Source organism: Myotis brandtii, unplaced genomic scaffold (assembly GCF_000412655.1).
Source record: "Myotis brandtii unplaced genomic scaffold, ASM41265v1 scaffold191, whole genome shotgun sequence".
In the NCBI taxonomy this organism is placed as follows: Eukaryota; Metazoa; Chordata; class Mammalia; order Chiroptera; family Vespertilionidae; genus Myotis; species Myotis brandtii.
The window spans coordinates 1,741,435-1,761,423 of record NW_005357115.1 but is presented as its reverse complement, the minus strand read 5'-3'; the positions used below and the strand labels follow the sequence as shown (position 1 = coordinate 1,761,423).

Here is a 19,989-nt window from a genome sequence, read left to right as displayed (position 1 = left end):
TGGGAAAGCTTTTCAACTGAGGTGTAAAACCACACTGGGGTTACTAACTTAATGCTGTTTGAGCCATCAAATAAATGTTCCATCGTGCTTAGTTCATAACACATTTCAAGTTATATCTGGGTTAGTTTGGGTTAATAGCCCCTTTAATTATTCCAACGAAGCTTACTTGCTTACCGAGCTATATTCTCATTCCATTTAGCCTATTTTACTACTGTATATTTTTTTATGGGCTCCCTAAAATCGGTGCTAAGGGAGTGAGCTCTGTGACTCTGAATTCATGTACTTGTTCCACAAAGATGTCTGAGTACCCACTGATTTCCAGAGCTAAGCTCTGGAGACAATATCTGAACAAGACAGTTTCCACCTTACAAGGGACTTTGACCCAGTTAGGGGTGAACAGGTGACTAGGATATAGTGTAGCCTGTTTAAGGCAGGCTTCCAGGAGCTGAAGCTGAAGTTGTGCTGAAGCTGAGGCACAAGGGAAAGTCAGCATGAGCCAGGCAGAGGAGAGGTGGGCCACCCCAGCAGCGGAGACAGCCTGAGCAACGCCCTGGAGGCAGTGGTCAGGCAGCATTAGCATCCGCATGCACTGGCCTCCACTGGGTTGTTCATCTTTACCTTGTGGCCTCCTGAGCCTCCAGGATCCCATGTTCCTCTTCACCTTTAGCTCAGGTAACTGAGGCTTACCTGTGCAGTATACCTTTGTCGTTCTCAGGTTTAAGTTTCAAATGGGAAGTCTTTAAAAGAGTAAAAAAAAAAAAAGTTCATGTACTTTTTATGTTGCTGAGGATATATGAAATAAAATGTACAGCCAATAAAAATGTCATTCAAAAGAAACATTTCACTATGTCAATTTACTTGAATACTGGATTTATGGAAACATTTAGGGCTTGAAAGATCTCATTTTTCACTTGTACTTCAGTGCAGTTGATATTAGAATAAACTTCACTAGGGCAAGAACCCTTGTCTGTTTTGCTTCTTGGATATTTCCCAAGTGCCTGGCACACAGTAGGCATTCAGTAAATACTTGTTGAAAGATACAGTAACTTTTATGGAGAAATGACATTCTATGTAGGTTTCCCACATCCTGGACTCTGGACTATCAAAGGTCCATGTGCTCCAAAGAAGGCGGTCGTAGGGTTCCCTCAGAGTAGGTAGCAATGGTTCTAACATTGCAAACAAACCAAGAACGACATTGTTAAAAGGAGGGGCCTGTGGGCCTATAGAAAACCTTTTTTTTTTTTTTTTTTTTTTTGGTTAATGTTGTCTATATATGGCAGATGGACATGATTCTTAGTTTACAGTCCCAGGAGTTCTGTAAACCCACTTTCTAGTCAAAGCTCTATCTTGCAGCACTGGGGGAATTTGCCCTCAATTATTAAGGACACACACAGCTGGGCCTTCTGAGGGTCAGACTGGCTATCACTGAGAAATCATTTATTCCAAGGCTTGGTCCCTCCCAACCCACTGCTCATGGTTGGGGCATGAGAGCCCTTGTACCAAAAGCCCAGCATCCCTGGTCACCCCACACAGCCATTCTCTCTGAGGTCCTGACGTCCCCAGAAAGGGACCAGGCCCGGAGCGGGTATGCCTTGGGCTGGCCTGTGATGTGTAGGTTCTTGACTGTGTGCAGGAAAGATTTACAACACAAGTCCAGGTGATTTGGAGAGTACCTTTATTAAAGTGGGGGTGGGGGGGGGACGGGAAACAAAGGAAGGGCCTGAGATAGAAGAAGCAACACGAGAGAGCCTAGGTGGGGCTGCTTTGGCTCTCTAGAAACGTCAGAGAAGAGGGCCTGGAAGACAGGTTCAGGGGGTTAGTCCGGGACAAGCGACCACTGCCTATTGCTCCCCAGGTTGCAAGTCTCATGGGGACCCTTAGAGTTTAGGAGAAAGAAAAGGTGTGGGCATGCTCCAGAGAAAGCCCACACTGGCATCCTTTGTTTTAAGGGCTTTTATCTTTCTTTTTTGGTCAGGAACCCTAGGGGGAGTCTCAGGGCAGAGTTTTAGCAGATTATTCATCAGTTTTCCAGGTGTGTTTTTAAATAATATGTTGATGTACCAAAATGAGTGCATAGAGGGACCAGGGTCATTTTCTGGTCAGCTTTGCCTGTATCTTGAATTTGTTTGGTTCTAATTTTTTTGTTGTTTATTATTTTTCCCCTGTCTTTATCAGTCCATGGGTTTGGCTGCCACGAATGGCACTAATTAGGTCTCTGTTATCTATGTCCCTGACTGGGTGATTTAAGCTATTTACGCTCTGATTAGGGAGGAGAAGTGCAAATTATTTGCTCTCAAGTGTTCTTGGTTTAGGGAAGATAAGATCTTGTGATTTACTAACTGGCTGTCAATTGTTTGACTTGTTTGGCCCCATTTGTCTAACCATCTGTCTCAGTTTCCCTTTTCTGACTTGTCAAGATTATCTATGTCCCTGACTGGGTGATTTAAGCTATTTACGCTCTGATTAGGGAGGAGAAGTGCAAATTATTTGCTCTCAAGTGTTCTTGGTTTAGGGAAGATAAGATCTTGTGATTTACTAACTGGCTGTCAATTGTTTGACTTGTTTGGCCCCATTTGTCTAACCATCTGTCTCAGTTTCCCCTTTCTGACTTGTCAAAGGTTCTCCTAGCATCTAACCTGATGATACCATCAGGTCACAGGGCATGAGGCCCACCTAGTCACGGGGTTGCCACCCTTTTCTCTTTCCAGTCTCTGGGATGCCCTTGAGCTCTGCTAGCCCACAGTCAGTCCTCTGGCCTGGCCTCCCTCCCGGACCCACTGTATCCTCACTGCAATGAACTCAGCTGCCTCTGCTTTCTATCTGGCAAAAAAAAAAAAAACAACAACACACACACACCCAAAAATCCCCAAAAAACCGCTAGGCAAAGAAACGCAGTCTGGCTACAGGCATGCAACTAGTGGTGGGACAGAGAGAACAGGAGAAAAACAAATCGTCTCAATAAATTATTCTGCCCCACGCAGGACCGCAGCGGCCATTTCAATCGTCATCATTCGAAAGCTAATTAAGAAAATAACCCTAAGAGAAGGCCAAGGACTGGGGGGCCAAACGCTAGACTTTGGCAACATTTGATCACACTTCCTGACAGTGAATAGAAAGGCAGAAACCGTGGGCACGCCGCTCCTTGCTCGGAGCTCGCTCTGGCTGGAAGGCGGTGAGGCTCTGTTCTTGCCAGCGCACGTTTGAATCCTAACTGAACTCTCCCCGCTTCTGGGCAAATCTTTCTGGTGCGTGAACCCTTCAACCTCATGTCCCTCCGAGGCTTTCTTCCATCCTCACCCCCAGCCCCTAGGAAGCTTCTCAGACACTTCAAAAGTCAGTCACTCAGACACTGCCTCGGTGGTTGGAATATAAATGTTCAAGAGTCTCGACATCTTCTATGGGGATCTGTAAAGAAGGCTTCAAAGCAGCAGCTCTCCTGCTTTGAGAATTTCCCATAGAAGCCATAAATAAAAATAATTGCTCCGTGCTGTGTATCTCTGATCTCACCCAGGGACGGGTTTATTAAACAGGCCTGCAAGATGGCCAGGGATCATACCCACAGGCCTCGGCGAGCGCGCGTGCCGTCTCTGGGGTCATCTAACCTCTTCCAAACACTGCCACTCGAAAATCAGGCTTTATTTGTCAGGGGAGGAGGGTAGATCATAGTTAGCCTTTTATGAGCACCCAATCCGTTTTGGAAAAAAAGGAAAAACATGTATCTTTTCTGAAATTCAAAACTCAGAGTGTCTTACTTCTGGATATGGCATTTTCTCCTATTTTAAAGAGCATTTTTATTACCCATTGTGTATAGCATAGAAGATAATGTGGGAGTTAAGAGGAAAAGCTTAGAAGTGAGCTAGTGCCCACCCTTCCAGTTAAAGATAAGGAAACACAATGGAAGGATTTAAACTGTTTGTCCTACATCCACACGTAGGGGGAGGACTGAGGAAAAAAATGGAGCACGTGTTCTGAGTCTGATCCTCAGCGTCCTTACTAGGAAAATGGAATAAGAGTACCTACCTTAGAGATGGAGAGGATTACATGAAGGTACGCCTGGAGAAAACAAAGCCCGGTTACTAGCACTTCGTAAGAGGTAAATAAATGTTAGCGACTGGCACAGAACAGTGGCTCTCAATCCCACCTGCACGTCTGAATTATCTGCGATGTTTTTCAATAATACGCAAGCCCAGCTGCAGACATTCTGAGTCAATTGGTCTGGGGTGGGGTCCAGAGTAGGTGCCGGTGAAGGAATAGATGACTCTGATGAGCGGCCAAGGTTGAAATCTAATAGCCTAGGTGGTCCAGGGAGAAAGGCAGAGACCTTGTATCCTCAATACTGGCCAAATACCAGGCAGATGGTAAAGGAAGAGAGAGGGAGAGAGAGAGTAAAGGGAGGGGGGGGGGGGGGGGGGGGGGGGGGGGGCATGATTTAAAATACTATGGTAAGGTTTAAAAAAAAAATTTCAGCCCAGCTGGTGTGACTCAATGGGTTGAGTGTCGACCTATGAGCCAGGAAATCACAGTTCAATTCCTGGTCAGGGCACATGCCCAGGTTTTGGGCTCCATCCCCAGTAGGGGGCTTGCAGGAGGCAGACAATCGATGATTCTCATCATTGATGTTTCTACCCCCCTCTCCCTCTCCCTTCCTCTCTGAACTCAATAAAAAATATATTTAAAAAATATTTTTAATGACATCTTTTTTCCATAACAAGTGCGTGGTTGCTACATACAAAAGATAAATCACAATGGCCAACCTAACGGAAATGGAGCGATTAGAAAGGCTTAGTGACAGTCTTATTAAAACAAGGTTCGCATCTGTCTGTACGGCTGGGAAGCGTGCTGCACGGCTGAAAGACTGGAAAACACGCCCACATTAACAAGGGGGCAGCCATTTAATGCAGAAATCAGTTCACGGAAAGAGACCGCGGGTGGACAACAGATAGGACTTCAAACAATACTGCATAGTGTCACGGAATAGCTCTTACACAGCTGATCTGTTTTCCTTATGGATTTGATTCCAGTACAAAGACGGAGAAGAGACTTCAATTAAAAAATAAATAAGGCAACAGAAGAAGAATCCTCCTGTGACAAGGAACATCCACAGACATTTGGTGCTGACACAACGAGACACCATCAGGACAAGTTCTGAAGATGCTGTATGAAAATTTAACAAGCATGGTCCGAGGACAAGGAAATGATACTTGCTTTGTTACGAATCCCTTTGCAAATAGAAATGACTCTCAGGTAATTGTTATATACAAACTTTCTGCAATAAGTGGCAATCAGACACATTCTCCCACTGCCACCTCCTCTTTGTCTAAAACCTAGAAGTGTTCCATGGCACTGGCTCCCTATTCCTCACAGTCAAAGCATACGTAGTCATTAAAGCACTTGAACCCACAGTAGTCTTGTCCTTAGGAAGGTAGGGAGGTTTTGCATGACTTTATATCGGTCATCCAGAAACGGCTGGCAGGCAACAGGTTGGAATGTAAAAGACGGCTTTGTGCTTGGGATCCTGATGCGAACTCCACTCCGTTCCCCTCAGGAGTCGTCTGCACTGTGGACGGGCCACCGAGCAGTGAACTTGAGTGTGGACAGTCATACCGTGGAGTCCCTGCCAGACTTTAGCTGTGCAATCTTGGTCCGGCTAATAAATGGGTAAGCGATGCAGAGACCTCCAGCTGCCACAATGAAGCCTAAACTGCACCAGGCGCAAAAGATAGACCAGCTGTAGCCGTGTTCCACATCATCGGGCAGGCTGTAAATGAGCTTCGGGAGGCGCTGCAAGTCATAGGAGATGCTGGCAGCGTAAGTGCAGAGGGAAATGGTGCAAAATATTCCTATAAATAATACAAAGAGAACGAAGGATCAGTTACAGTGTTGCCGGCTACATGCAAGGCAAATGCCAGACTGGCCTTTGTGAAAATCAGACCAACCGATGAGGCGATCACTCCAAATTAAGAAAGGATCTATAATTTTTTTGACTTGAATTACTTCATTCAACAAAGATTGGCAAAACCTTTATGTGCCAGACTGTAGGCTAGGCATGGGAGATACAGGAATGAAGAACACAGGGGAGAATTCTAATAATTTGAATTATTCAGAATTACCTTGCTTGAATGGTATGTATATTTAAATTTATATTTGTTTCCTTTAAAAGTTAATAAAAATTGTAATTATTTTTAAAACTCTTCTATAACCACTCAAACCTAATGTAAACGTTTTCATTTCCCTTGTTCCATATCTAGGTTTGCCACATTTTTATATAGTTGCAATCATCCTACAAGCCTGCTTTCTCTTTGAATTACCACCAGCATTAGTGCTTGTCATGTTGACTGTAAATAAGATTTTAAATTAATTTTTACAAGTGCGAAATCATTTCTTAAGTTACAGAGCCTGGCACATACTGGGGCCTCAACAGATCATGTGGGGATTTTTTTTTTTGGTGTTTTTTTTTTTAATGAATGAATAAAAACTTTTAAACAATATAATTAAATCCAGGAAATTGGAAATGATGTAAAAATAGCTGAGTAAGCAAGTCATATACTTCAACCATTCCGAATATAGGCGATTTGGGTGATATAAATGGACAGACTTGAAATTTTACTTTTTTATACCAACACATGTATCACTGTCCTTCCACTAAAATCGGGACTCTGATAAAAATCCCCCAAACACAGGCTTTTTAGGAGCCTGTGATCAAGGGATGCTCCTATTCACCACAATGGACCCCCAAGGATGCTCCTTTGGGTGGGCAGCGGATCAGAATGAGACTGTTGCTGAGCTGAAGATGGGCAATAAAAACCAAATCTGGTCCCCTCTGACCTATGGGAATGCCACCTTAGTCCAAGTCTTACGCGGCTCTCCTTCATTCTTTGGTTTATCCTGTGTACAGTGGAGGTCACACCTATTTGCTGGGAAATTGTTTTGGTGACTTTAGGGATCTATGCAGCCTCTCCATAGGAAACAGAGACACAGATTTGGGAATAAGATAACGCCCCCTTTTAAACAGAGCTTTGGGGATCAGAAACACTACCAGAAAAATAAACCCAGAGCCGGCAGCAATAGGGAAGAAATAAAGATCACCTGAATGCAATTTTTTTAAGTGCTGCAATTCTGCCTCCACTCAAATCATGTAAGAGCACATCACCTGAATCCTTTTCCAAATGTTCATTTAGAAAAGAAATGTTTTCAATTAAAAGGATGCGTGATCTGAGATAATTTGATATTTTCTACCTGGCCTAATTCTGTTTTTAAACTCTAAAGTGATTGCTTTTCTACAAAGGATAAAATCTTGTCTTCCGAGTCCTTGCTCCGGAATATAAAGGCAAACATGTCACTTTGAGTTCTCCAAAGAAAGATCATCATAGAAATAATTCTTTCATAAAGGAATGAACCAGGCAAAAAAGAACACTCCTCTGCTCTTTTCAAATCTTGTGAAGAGCAAATGCTCTTACATCTACAAGAATGTTCTCCCTGGCACCAACACAAAGACAGTGTTTATATATAACAAGGTCCTTCTAACCAATTCTGGGAATAGAACAATAAGGCAGTTAGAAAAAATCTCATCTTCAACAGGTACAAGATAATAATAGAAAAATGACCTGTTCGCAGGAAAAGCAACTCCATTCTACATTTAACTGTCTGCACCCAGCTGAATGCTTACAACAAAGCTTTTTGCCCTGGCTGGGTGGCTCAGGTGACTGTTCAGGGCACATACCTAGGTTGTAGGTTTGATCCCTGGTCAGGGCTCATAAGGGAGGCAACCAATGGATGTCTCTCTCACATCTCTCTCTCTCTCTCTCTCTCTCTCTCTCTCTCTCTCTCTCTCCCTTCCTCTCACACACACACACAAAAAATCAATAAAAAATATATATCCTTGCATGAGGATTTTTAAAGTCTTTTTTACAAGTAACATGGTTTTAATGACCTCTGAAAGCTCGAGTCCAAACTTAGACTTTTAAGCATCCTTTGATGTCCAAATGCAATAGGCTGAGATGCAGGAAATGCATTTTCTGGTCCCCAAACCTGCTGCTAATCACTGTGCAACCTTGAAATTACCTAGCCTGGCTGAGCCTTCGTTTCTTCATCTAGGAAAAAAAGGAGGGGTTAGGGGAAGGGAGCTGGTTACTGAAGTCCCTTACAGTGTCAAATTTCTGTAATTCAGTTATTCCAAAATGTGGCGCAGTTCCCAAAACGTCCTAGCGAATCTAGTATCTGGTAATATGCACCTACATAAAAAATAGATTGTCATGGATTTTTCTTTCTGTATTTACTCCCTTTGATTTTGCACTAAAGGTTGATTTTTTTAGCGCCTCTCCCCTGCCAACTCCATAAAATTGTGTTTGGTGAAATGAAGTTTAGCATTAACACCTCCAGTTCACACTGAACAGAAAGGGATGATCAGAAACCATCTAACCTGCAGATTTAACGGAGGCTGGTTTTCTCTGCCCTCAGTGTCAGGAGTGGCTGTGCTCTCCCTGGCACTTGGTTTGTGCTTACTTCATGGACACGGTGAATGTGTCACTAATAAATTCTTGGACTGAGTTGCCAGAAAGCTGACACTCCCTAAAACTAAATCAGGGGCCCACCACAAGCCAAAGTTGGGGACTTTATGGCATGCTTTTTTGCTACTAAGCTCACCCTTGGATCCATCATGCCTTGCAAACCTGATTGCTCATCTTATTTTTATGACTTAGTTGTATTTATTTTATCATAAAATGTTATATGCATTTCTGTTCCATTTAAGTTCTTTGTGGAATAGAGCACTCCTCAAACCTTGATGAAAACCTGCTTTATTTTCTGAGGACTTTACTCACTCAGCTGACAGTGGTAGAAAGGGTTACCATGAGCCCACAAATATGCCTCCGTCTGCCCTTCCCCTTCCCACAAATGCCCCCACAGGCTGGTCTTTAGTGACATTTTTTAATCTTTCCAAGGTGTCCTTGAAGTTGTTCCTTCCCACAAATGCCCCCACAGGCTGGTCTTTAGTGACTTTTTTTTTTTATCTTTCCAAGGTGTCCTTGAAGTTGTTTTGAGTGAGAAGAAAGCCAAGATTAACAAAAGAGTGTATCTAAGAGTTCCTCCTTTTTAGAGGCTCACATCTCTAAGAAGTCCCCAAATATATCATTTGTGGGATGGGCAGGACTGTTTCTGAATATTACAAGGAAAGGTACTGAGACTAGACAAAGCATTGTTTCCAACGTTTCCAAAGCTTTTGTAAAAAGAGGCCTGACCCATTCTAGGTATTTTAAAAAGTAAAAATAAAACCATCTAACTTAAAAGACACCAAGAAAAAGTGTTGTTTAAATGATGAAAACAACTTTGTTGTACCTGGATTGTTAGTCCTAGGTCAGTTTTTATACTGTGGAATTCCATTTTGGTTCCATATCTATAATAATAAAAGCCTAATATGCTAATTAGAACGGACAGCCGAACGACCTTCCAGACATCCTTCCGGATGACCTTCTGGACGAAGCTGGGGCTGCGAGGGCTGAGCCCCTTGCATGAATTTCGTGCATCGGGCTCTAGTTTTAAATAATGCTGCCTTTTTGTCAGTAGCAATCTAGTTAGTGGGACAGGGGCATGAGAAGATAAGGACCATCTCTGTATTCAAAAGTTCCAAATCTAATGGTCCTTCCTAAAATCCATGAGGAGAGAAGTTGCCTCTCCTCCATTCTTCACGTAGGTTTGCCCTTCCCTTTTCCTTCTCCCCTGACCAGCTGGGAGTGACCTGTGGCTACCACGGATACCGTTCAGCCCAGCTGGTGGCGCCCAGGGAGAGAGTCCCAAGCTCAGTCCTGGCTATTGCCGAGAGCATCTTCAAAAGGGTGAATAATTACTGGTTCTGAAAAGCCCTGCATGCAGCCACTTTTCTTATAAAATATTAAAAGCGTTTCTGCCAATATTCTTAATTAGAAAATACCATGATATCACAAAATTATAGGGCTGGAAGGGATATTTTCGGGTCGAGACAGAGAAAATTTATGCGGCCATCCCAGATCATCAACCTAATTTCCTTCCCTAAAATTTTCAGGGTGCCTGTGGCCAGCTGGTAAGATGTAATTAGGGTAACTGGGCCCATTCTTTGGACCATCCTCCTTTGATGTGCTTAAAAGGCTGAAAGAAGTAGAAGTTACTTCACCCTGGTTAGCCTGCTTGATAAATAACATAACTGCAATGCCCAGAGGCATAAACATTGACTCCCCTGTCCTCCTCCCCACCCTTTCTTCAAAGAATGACCTGCGCATCATCCTGGTCTCTTTGCAATTTCGAAAAAAAAAAATGCCTCATGCTACTTTTCACACAGATTGAATAACTGGGCAGAAGTAATAGAGACAAAACTTTACAAAAAAACCCACAAAAGTAAATAAAAAATCCACAATCTGCAACTATTAAATCCCCCAAACACCCACTCTTTTCCTGAAAGATTGCAGCAATCTCATTTAAAGGCAAAGCCTGACCTGATGGGACATAAGGCTATTTATAGTCCACATCGATCCAGCTCAGGATATGTTTTGCTGCAGACATGTTAATGTATTTGATTACAGACCTTGCTGAAGGTGTTAGATAACATATGCACCATGTTACCTTTCTAAAGGGAGACTTTAACATCCGGAATTCCAGAAACTACCTGGCCCCAAGGGTTTCAGATAAGGCATTGAAAACTTATAGTTTTAAGTTATAATCAATGGATAACCTAGATAATTCAATACAGCCACTGTGGTCAAGTCTTTTTTTTTATTTGAATGAATTAGTCTTTTAAAATCATTATTATTATTATTATTATTTGAATACATTGAAGCAAAGCAATGAGTAGCCTAATTGGGGTTTTAATTGTTCCTGAGCTTTGCTGGGGCAGCCTGGGCTCTGTCTCCCCTTTATTTGCTGTCACTGTGGCCACTCAGGGCATAAAATGGACCCAGTGGGGCAATGAAACTCCCATCAAGGGAGGACCAGTACATTAGAAGATAATAAGGACCCAACAACAAGACACAAAAATTGTATTGAGCCTGGCCAGTGTTGCTCATTGGTTGAGCATCAACCCATGAACCAAGAGGTCACTGGTGATTCCCGGTCAGGACACATGAGGGGATTTGGGGCTTGATCCCCAGTAGGGGGTGTGCAGGAGGCACCCTATCGATGATGTTTCTCTCTATCCCTCTCCCTTCCTCTCTTTCTAAAAATCAATAAAAACGTATTTTTTAAAAATTGTATTTAAAAATGTTGGCATTGAAATGGAAACACTCATAGATACAGAGAACAGCCTGATGTTGCCAAAAGGGAGGAGGGTTGGGAAATGGGTGAAAAAGGTGAAGGTATTAAGAAGTACAAACTGGTAGTTACAAAATAGTCTTGGGGATATAAAGTACAACAGAGGAACTATAGTCACTAATATTGTAATAACTATGTATGGTGCCAGGTGGATACTGGACGTATTGGGGGAAACACTTTGTAAAGCATATGACTGTCTAAACACTATATCGTACACCTGAAGCCAATACAAAATAATCTGGAATATAACTGTAATTGAAAAATTAAGAAATGTTTGCATTGAACAAAAGAAGCCTTTAAAATATTTATAACAACTTATCCTCATAATAATGTGACTATGGCTACAGAATGGAAGGCATCCTTTAATGTTGAGGGAAATATTGCTTCCCAGCGCCCTGGAAGCAGTGTGTTCTAATGATGGGCATCGGTTCACAGCTGGAAGGCGAGTGTCTTATTCCCTCCGTCCTCGATGCCTCTGTGACCGAGTGTGTCGCCTCACAGAACATGAAGTCAAAGGGCTACATTTGAAGTCCTTGGGAGAGTGAGGCCTGGCCCTGGTCCTTCTGCAGTGCCCCCGGAGAGGCCCCAGGAAAGAGGAAGGGGGAGAACTGGCTCCCCGGGGAGCACTGACAGCCGGCAGCACTGCTGTTCCACTCGTGGGGAATCAAGGCCTGTCTGTATGCAATAGGCAGAAGGAGAAAGATCTCAAACTGTCACATCGCTGATGTTCCTCATTGAAGGCTTGGCTAATAAGTTCAGGTGGAAAATGAAGACGCCAGCACATTAGAAGGGGCTAAGTTTAGCATCAAAAATCTGTGGGGGTGATTCTGACAAGGGCTGCTGAAGACACTTCTGCTTAATTAAAATCAATTTTTTCTTTTAACCCTTAGGACTCTCCTGTCCTGCTGTGACTAATATATCTTCTGCAGTGGATTCACATAGTTATCTGGGTGTTTACAAAGATAACAAAGAGGCATTTGTAGTAGAAAAATAAAACAAACCTCCATGAATCCCACAGTAAAGAAACAGATGACTACAATACAGCATAGCCACTCCATGGAAGAACATGCAGCTATTAAACACTGAGTAGACGACAATGGAGTGACATGGGGAATGGTGAGGGTATGATGTTAAGTGGTAGCCCAGAGGACTAAATACTTTCCATGTGATGATGGTCACAAATGTCTCTCTCTCTCTCTCTCTCTCTCTCTCCCCCTCCCTCCCTCTCTCTAATGAGGCAAACTCATGAGCAAGAAAAATAATTAAACAATCTAATTTTTGAGGGGATGGGATCTATAAGTGAATTTTCCCTTTATTCCAAAAAATGTTGTTTGGGCAACCCAAAGCACAAGAAGGAAAACAGTGTTGTGTTGTGTCTCTTTGTCCTTCAGGAATGGCAATCAAACTTCAAGTTTCTACGTTTGTTGTTGTTGTTTTGGTTGTTATGGCTTTTTATTATTGTGGCTGTTGTTTTGTTTTTATTTAACAATTGCACAGGGGCTTTCCATAACAAAGCCGGAGGATTCCCTGAGCTAGTCTGGCCCCAAGTTACAGTCCACATGTGGATCAGAAATAAGAGCGGAGCAGGGACAGGGGGAGCCGGCTCAGGAAACTTGGCTCCTAGCTCTCCTCTGAGTCAACCCAATACTGAACTCCTACCTTTCTTTCATGTAATACCAAACCAGCCCCTCAGTCTCCCAAGGAAAATCCACTAGGCCTGGCTTTTATGTCCCTGTGATTTATCTTATTGCTAATAGTTGTTTTATATGCTAAATTATTCATGTATCACCCATATTCAAAGTGTCCTTTAAAAACTGCAGGCATACCTCTCAGTTATTGCGGGTTAGTTCCAGACCACCGCAATGAAGTGAGCATCACAATGAAGTGAGTGCCACAATAAAGTGAATCATCTTTGCTAGTGGAGGGTCTTGCCTTCAATTTATGAGAAAAGCAACATCCATGAAGTACAATAAAGTGACAGACAATAAAACGAGGTATACCTGGACGACTACTCAGGCATCTCTCATTTTCCTGACCAGGGTATGTGATGTGGGCCTTCCCAGGGTTGGGGGGAGGGGGGAGGTAATTTGCATTTATTTCATGTATATGGGGACTAGAGTCAGGAAAATGGGGGCTCAACTAATAAAGGGAAGGAAGAAAATGGGGAAGATTTTTTACAACCAGTGAGCCCCAGCAGAGGCATAAAGGAATTCTCTGGGCAGCACGGGCCTCTGAATCTTTGCTGTCCTGGCCCACTAATTCTATAGTTTGGATTTTAAATGAATCCCTCAGGCAGGCACCTGATGACTAGTCTTGAGGGTTCAAATCCTCCTTCAAAACCGCAGGAACTAGAATTTTAGCCTCCTGTGCTCTGCTGTGTATTCAACAAAATCGGGAAAACCTAAGTTGGTCTTCTGCTCACAACTACTCAGGGTCCACGTGACTTCTGAATGCTCTGTCAGGATGTTGAATGATGACCCCCATTACTGACAGGGTGGGAAAAGGGGTAGGTGGGAGGTTCCTAGGCTGATTGGTGGAGCACACCAGAAAGCAAAGCGCCACCTACCTGTCAGCCCTGGAAAACAGACAGACAGAAACCAGTGCCAGCCACAGATGGGCACTGCCGCCTCCAGTTAACAAGGCTTGGGTGGGTGACCACTACCCTGAGAAGTGCTAGAAAACACAGTTGTGGTCACTTGAGTAACAGAACTCCAGGTTAATAGAAATAAGCTTATTTGAAACTAGAGGCCCGATGCACGAAATTCGTGTAAGAGTGGCCTTTGCAGTAGGGGTGGCTGCCTCGATCCCTCCCTCACAGCCTCAGCGGCTGCCTCAATCCTGTGGCTGCAGCCCCAGCTTTGTATAGAAGGTCATCTGGAAGGACATCCGGATGGTCGTTCCACTGTTTGGCTGTTCAGTCGATTTGCATATTATGCTTTTATTATTATAGATGGCCACTTATCTAGAGTAATACTGGTTCTAATACTGAGCATCCTTTTTGAAACTGTTAATTTGGCATTCACGAATCATGCATACACTAATTTTTTTGTGATTCTTTGCTGTCCTAGCCCACTTATTCTATAACTAGAGGCCCGGTGCATGAAATTTGTGCAAGGGGCTTGGTCCTCCCAGCCCTGGCTGCCTCGGCCCTCGCAGTCCCAGCTTCGTCCGGAACAGCGTCCAGACAGTCGTCGGGATGGTTGTTCTGCTGTTCGGTCTAATTAGCATATTAGCTCTTTATTATATAGGATAAGAAACAGAAGGAAAGATTTCTTCCCTGCACTCAGTGTTCGCCATCACTTAGATCCTGACTCCTTTTTAGACAAAAATGTCCTTCCCCTGCTTATCAAAAAGGCCATAGTCATTTGATACCCTCCATCCCACCTGCTTCCAATCTCCTGCTTTAAGATCAAGTCACTCCTCTGCTTAAAACCTTCTGGTGTCTTCCATCACCGATAACTTAAATTCCAAGCATCCGCCTGCTTTTCATGTGATCCTCCCCTCTCTTTCCCTCCCCCAGCCACACCAGTCTGCTTTCTGTAGCACAAAATACACCCGCCCTCCCCGCTCTCCTCAGCGGCAGCACCCTCCCGACCAAGGGTGCTCCTCGCAATTCAGCTCAGAAATCACTGCCTCGGCAAGGCCTTCCGGGTTCCCCTCTTCCACCCTGTTTACTTTCCTCCTAGCTTTTATCACTCTCACAAATAGTTTCTGTCTCCCCACAACAAAAATGGAGAAGGATTTTGTCTCCCTAGCTCATTGTGTGCTCTAGTACCTAGAGCAGTGTGTGGTACATAGTGAGTCCTCAAAAACCATGCGTGGGATGAAATCAATGAAGGATTTGTGTGAGGGGCTCACGTACCTGTCATGAGGAACAGGAGGCCGGCCACGTGCTGGGTCAGGCTCTCCTCCCAGAAGAAACTGACCGTGGCCACGATGCAGCCGCAGAGCAGGACGGCCACGGCCATGCCCAGGAAGCCGGCCGTGATTCTTCTCAAATCTAATCTCGAAACACAAACAGACATCCAACATAATAAGCAGAAGGAGAGTCCTTGAAAATTAGAGAAAGAAGAGCTTTGTATATGTTATGAAAATTAATAAGTTGCACAGACAGGCTTAGGGCCTACTTCCCATTTCATAAGAGGACAGATGGGGTGTAGCACCATCTGCAAGTCTGTGGAGAAGTCCATACCAAGTAGAGAACGGGCCAGAGGACAGCGCCAGCGTCAACTTGGATAACAGATAGCAAGTCACTTAGTACACTGAGAGCAAGGCAGGTGTGCAAAATATCTTCATTATCTTTACAAGCGCGACAGGAATGCAGGTTACCACCATGGCCATGGCTGTGATTAATCTGACTTTGGAGAAAGAGCCTAAAAAGCGAGTTACAGTGAAATACGGTTTCACCCGAGCACCACGGATGCCAGCTATTTTCTTTTTCATTTATATCGATTCCTGCCTGTTTTCAAAAAGGACTGGAGAAAGGGAAGGCCATTGTGGTGACTGAAATAGGGCCCAAAGTGCACATAGGAGACATCTGCTCATAGCCACCCTCCCCCCTTAAACACAGGCCCTGCAACCCAAGCACCCACTGCCCCAGGTTAAGGAGGAACTATTCCCACTGTATCCACAACTGTCAGGTTTGGTCTCTCACAAAAACACAATTGTGATCACTGGGCCAGGAACACAGCCCCTCCCCCACCTTCTGGGCAAAACCAAGGGACGGACTGTCTACATGTACCTGGATCCCTTTCCACTCTGGTTGCTACCCTAAAGCAGCACTCGGATTGTCCTGCTAGCTTTGCTTCTTTCTGTTTTCTTCCTTCCTTCCCTCTGCTTTTTTTTTTTTTAAACAAAGCCAATTTTTAAAATTGTTAGCTTCTTAAAACAATAGGTCCCAAAGATAGGTCTGCAGCCCTTGGGGGCAGGCAACAGGTCTGTGCACACCTGTGCACACATGGAGCCCGGATGAGGGGCACACCCCACTGTTAGATGCCTTGGTTTTTGCTTTCCCAGGTTATCTATCACCAGGCAGCATAAATCAACAGTTTTCAAGTAAACATCAGCTCTCTGAAGCATCACACTGCATGATCCTTTCTAGAGTTCCACATTTCCCTAACAGTGAAAAGGGCAGCATCTGCCATTTAAATGTAGAGGTAACAGACACCCTCTGCAAGATGATGACATACGCTCATAAAAATGGTGCAGCACAAACACCAAGGTCTAAGATAGACACAGTAGCTACAATGCACAGCGTATAAGCAAAACAAAAATAGGACCTGAGGTGTAACCTCCTTGGTTTACCAAGACAAGTGGCCTTCTACCTGCAGGTCCTTATACCTGACGACTCAGGAAAGAAAGGACTCAGGAAGCCACCCGGGCACCAAGCATGCCGCACTGTCTTACGAAGCCTTATGCCTGGTTTTCACACATTGGATGTGTCAACGAGTTGTGACCACGGCACAGTGAAATGACTCCCTGAGTCTCTGACTAAGTCGAGTTGGGCCCCGAGGCCCATGTAGGATCCACACAGCATCTTTCAGTCCAAACCTACGAATACTTGTTGTTCAGAAAGACACCATTTTCTCGCTGGCCCTTTCCCAGAAATACTCACGAAGCAGATGCCATTCATCTTGCTGTATTGTCTTCGTTAAATTGAAAGGAATGTTTCGTAAGCGGATTGGCTGAGAAAAGTGGTACTTGATCGCCGTGCACCGCTGCGCAATACCTTGAGGCAAACAAGAGATGTGATTTACTAGTTGCATCTATAATAGAGTTCTGGAGGCCCGAGGCCGAATAACGTCTTCAAACTGAGTGGGATGGGGGAGGGCATAGGAATGTCTTGATTATTTTCACTAATAGAGGCCAGTCAGAGCAGTAAAAACCTAAAACATGAAATAATTTTTTAAAATCGTGTTTCTTTTTATTTTTTTTTTTACAGTGTGCTACCTTTAAAAAAAATCCACGTTTCACTTTTGAATGTATTCAATTGGATAAAGATCTAAACTCCGTTTATTGCATTTCAACACTGAGTTTGTGTTGACTAAATGCAAAACTCCTCCAGGGGAAATGGCCTAAAAGTATACAGATGGTTGGGAGCAATCAGCTTGAAATAGTAAGTTAACACAGATAAACTGCATAGGTCTGAATCTGGTCCAACCTCTGACTCTCAAATGGGTTGCATCGAAGAGTTCATTAGGAAGTGTGTTTTTTGGAAACCAGAAGACATTTTTCCATAAAGACAACCTTCTGTGAGGCAGTTGAGGTGGTGATTAGGTCTCCAGGCAACCACAAGTGCCTATTTAACCCCAGGCCACCTGATGTAATTCCTACACATGAATTTCACTGACCTGAGCTCTGGGTCCTGGGAGAAAGGGTGATATTGAAAAATTCCCTGCCTGAGGCACAATATTTTGAAATGGGCAAGCGTACCCATTACTTTATCTAGTACCTTCTACTATCCTCCCTTCCAACCCATACTTTTACTGCATAAAATAATATGGGCCTATTTTCCCCCCTGAAGTCTTATGAATCCTATAAAAGTATCTACCCTCCCTTCAAATTAAAACATAACAGGACTTCCTTCTTCCATTGTAAATCATCTAGATCAGTCGTTGGGATAAATGCAATCCAATTAGATTAACCTTAAAAGAGATGTGAATGAATGTTCATCCTTTAATCCTGGCAGCTGTTGTTGTTTTTTTTAAATCCTTATAAATGCAAAATAATCAGTGGAATTTCAGTAAGTATAATACTTAATGCTGGCGATGGGGTGTGGACTGGGGAGAAATTGTTCTAGACTCAGCGGGGCTGGTTCTGGAACAACTCCTGTGCTAGGGAAGGAAATGAGTGGGTCCCTTTTACACCATTGCAAATATCCTCAGGGCCCATCTTCTCCTCTGACGCTTGCTGGGAACAGGCACGATCCCAGTGGGCAGGGAGAGTAGCAGAAACGAAGGGAGCAGCCTGCCCAGCCCGCCTCCCCCTCTCCCCCAGGGGAGTCCAGCCGGTGCCAGGAATGAGGTAAGCAGCGCACATATCACCACGTTACCATTCCCGTTCCTTCCCCACCAGGCCCCCAGGCTAAATTTAAACTGCCAGGATCCCCTGAAGTGAGAAGAGAAAGGAGGTGGGGAGAGTGGCAAGGTCTGCCCTGGACAGAAGTAACAAGCAGGCCTCCAAGACCCCGAAGACTGGGAGTCTGGTGGTGAGCCCACGGCTCCTCAGCAGAGTTTGCAAGAAAATGTTCTACAGCCCCGATGCTCCCCTCCCTTGGAGACGATTAGAGACTTCGGGCAGAATTAGAAGAGAAAGTGGGAGTGAAGGACAGATCAGCAGCGTCAGAGGCCTGCCATTCGCTGTTCTAGTTCCTTGTTCTGAAAAGCTTGTTCCACTGTCATAGCCGAAAGTCTAACAGATTACAAGAGGAAAGCGTATGATTAAGGTCTGGCCTCCTCCAGCACACAGGCACAACTGACGCATGAAGCTTGACACCAATCACACAGGAAAAGACCTGTAGTTTCTTGATGCCTTACCAAAGACAAATTAGGTCCTTTTGATAAAAAGACGAGCGTACACGTGTACATGGATGGTGGTAAAGACAGAAGTTCCATGTGATGTTACGGTCAAGAGCGATACTGTGAAAATCCACAAGGAGGCATTAGATTCAAATTTTTTCAAAGCCATGCGTGCAGTTGGAATTAACTGGCTTGCCGGGTGTAGAGAGCAATGAATCTGGCTCTCTGAAAAGGAACACAAAAAGCATGATCTCATAGCACCAGATGGCATCACACAATGGGGGGAAGCAACATGCGGAGGGTGGAAAAGAACGAGTTGTGGTCTATATTTAGTGATTAATGAGCTTCTTAAAGGGCCAAAGAGAGCCACTTTAATGACGATATTAACCATAGAATCAGATCTATTAATAGGCTGCACAGGGGTTAGGAACGAGGTTTATGGGCTGGAGAATTTCTGTTGTTTCTGGTGCTTAGAGATATGAATCCAATTCCAAGCTTAGTCATAGGAACCCATATTCTAGGTTAAGTGAGGGAGCAATGTGAGAAACGGGACATGCCGTAAAATGTCGTTGGTGCCCATCAAGAAGGAGGCGGTATGTGTGCTAGCGAAAGGCCTTGCAGTCAGACACACTTGGGTTTGAGTCCCACCCGTGTGGCTTTGGGCACATTTAACCTCTCGGAGCCTCAGTCCCCTCATCTGTAAAAGAGCGGGAATAATGGCAGACACTTTACAGGGTTATTGTGAGGAATGAAAGAGGTGATGCAAGGACTTAGTATATAGGGTATGGTCCACCGTCAAATAAGTGTCAGCTTTCAATCAGGAGTTAGCTCTTGGGACCTGCCCATGTTCACTGTACAGAACCATTGCCACACACTAGGCGTCTGTGCCTGAAATGGGCATCACAGATGAACCCAAGCAGACACATGCAATCACCGCCTGAACAATGGCCCAACCAATGCCTCCCTCTCCTGTTTCCTCTCCATCCTCATTCCTGGAAGTTGGCTAACTGGCCTCCTTGCCACTGTTCTCCCCACCCTCTGACCACCCTGCAGTGCCTCTGCTTCATAAACCTACTGTGTGCAGACTCGGGGCCCCTGGAGCCTCCGTCACTCGTCTGCTATGTGCAGCGGGAGCACCGTTAGGCTCTACAATATCCACCCGCCTTGTCCAGTATCATTAACTTCCCATGTTTCTTTA

General features: G+C 44.3%; 1 protein-coding gene across 2 annotated transcripts; it reads right to left on the bottom strand.

Moving 5' to 3' along the window:
* Positions 1–4,703: 4,703 nt before the first annotated feature.
* On the bottom strand, positions 4,704–19,645 carry TMEM178A (transmembrane protein 178A). Of its 2 annotated transcripts, none has more exons than XM_014538437.1 (3): positions 16,889–19,645; positions 15,137–15,274; positions 4,704–5,840 (listed from the first exon to the last, which is right to left on the bottom strand). In XM_014538437.1, exons 1-3 carry the CDS (start codon positions 17,037–17,039, stop codon positions 5,599–5,601), a joined length of 531 nt encoding a protein of 176 aa, XP_014393923.1. In that variant the 5' UTR covers positions 17,040–19,645; the 3' UTR covers positions 4,704–5,598. The 2 variants fall into 2 exon arrangements, with proteins under 2 accessions (XP_014393923.1, XP_014393924.1); XM_014538438.1 differs by having other exon boundaries at positions 15,137–15,279; positions 16,889–16,988.
* Positions 19,646–19,989: the final 344 nt, after the last annotated feature.

Bases quoted from the DNA above. Each gene is read 5' to 3' on its own strand.
- TMEM178A (XM_014538437.1), bottom strand. From the start codon at position 17,039: ATGCAACTAGTAAATCACATCTCTTGTTTGCCTCAAGGTATTGCGCAG. The intron at 15,275-16,888 runs GTGAGTATTTCT...TTTCGAGATTAG, and splicing joins AGATGAATGGCATCTGCTTC to ATTTGAGAAGAATCACGGCC. The intron at 5,841-15,136 runs GTACGTGAGCCC...TATTATTTATAG, and splicing joins CCTCCTGTTCCTCATGACAG to GAATATTTTGCACCATTTCC.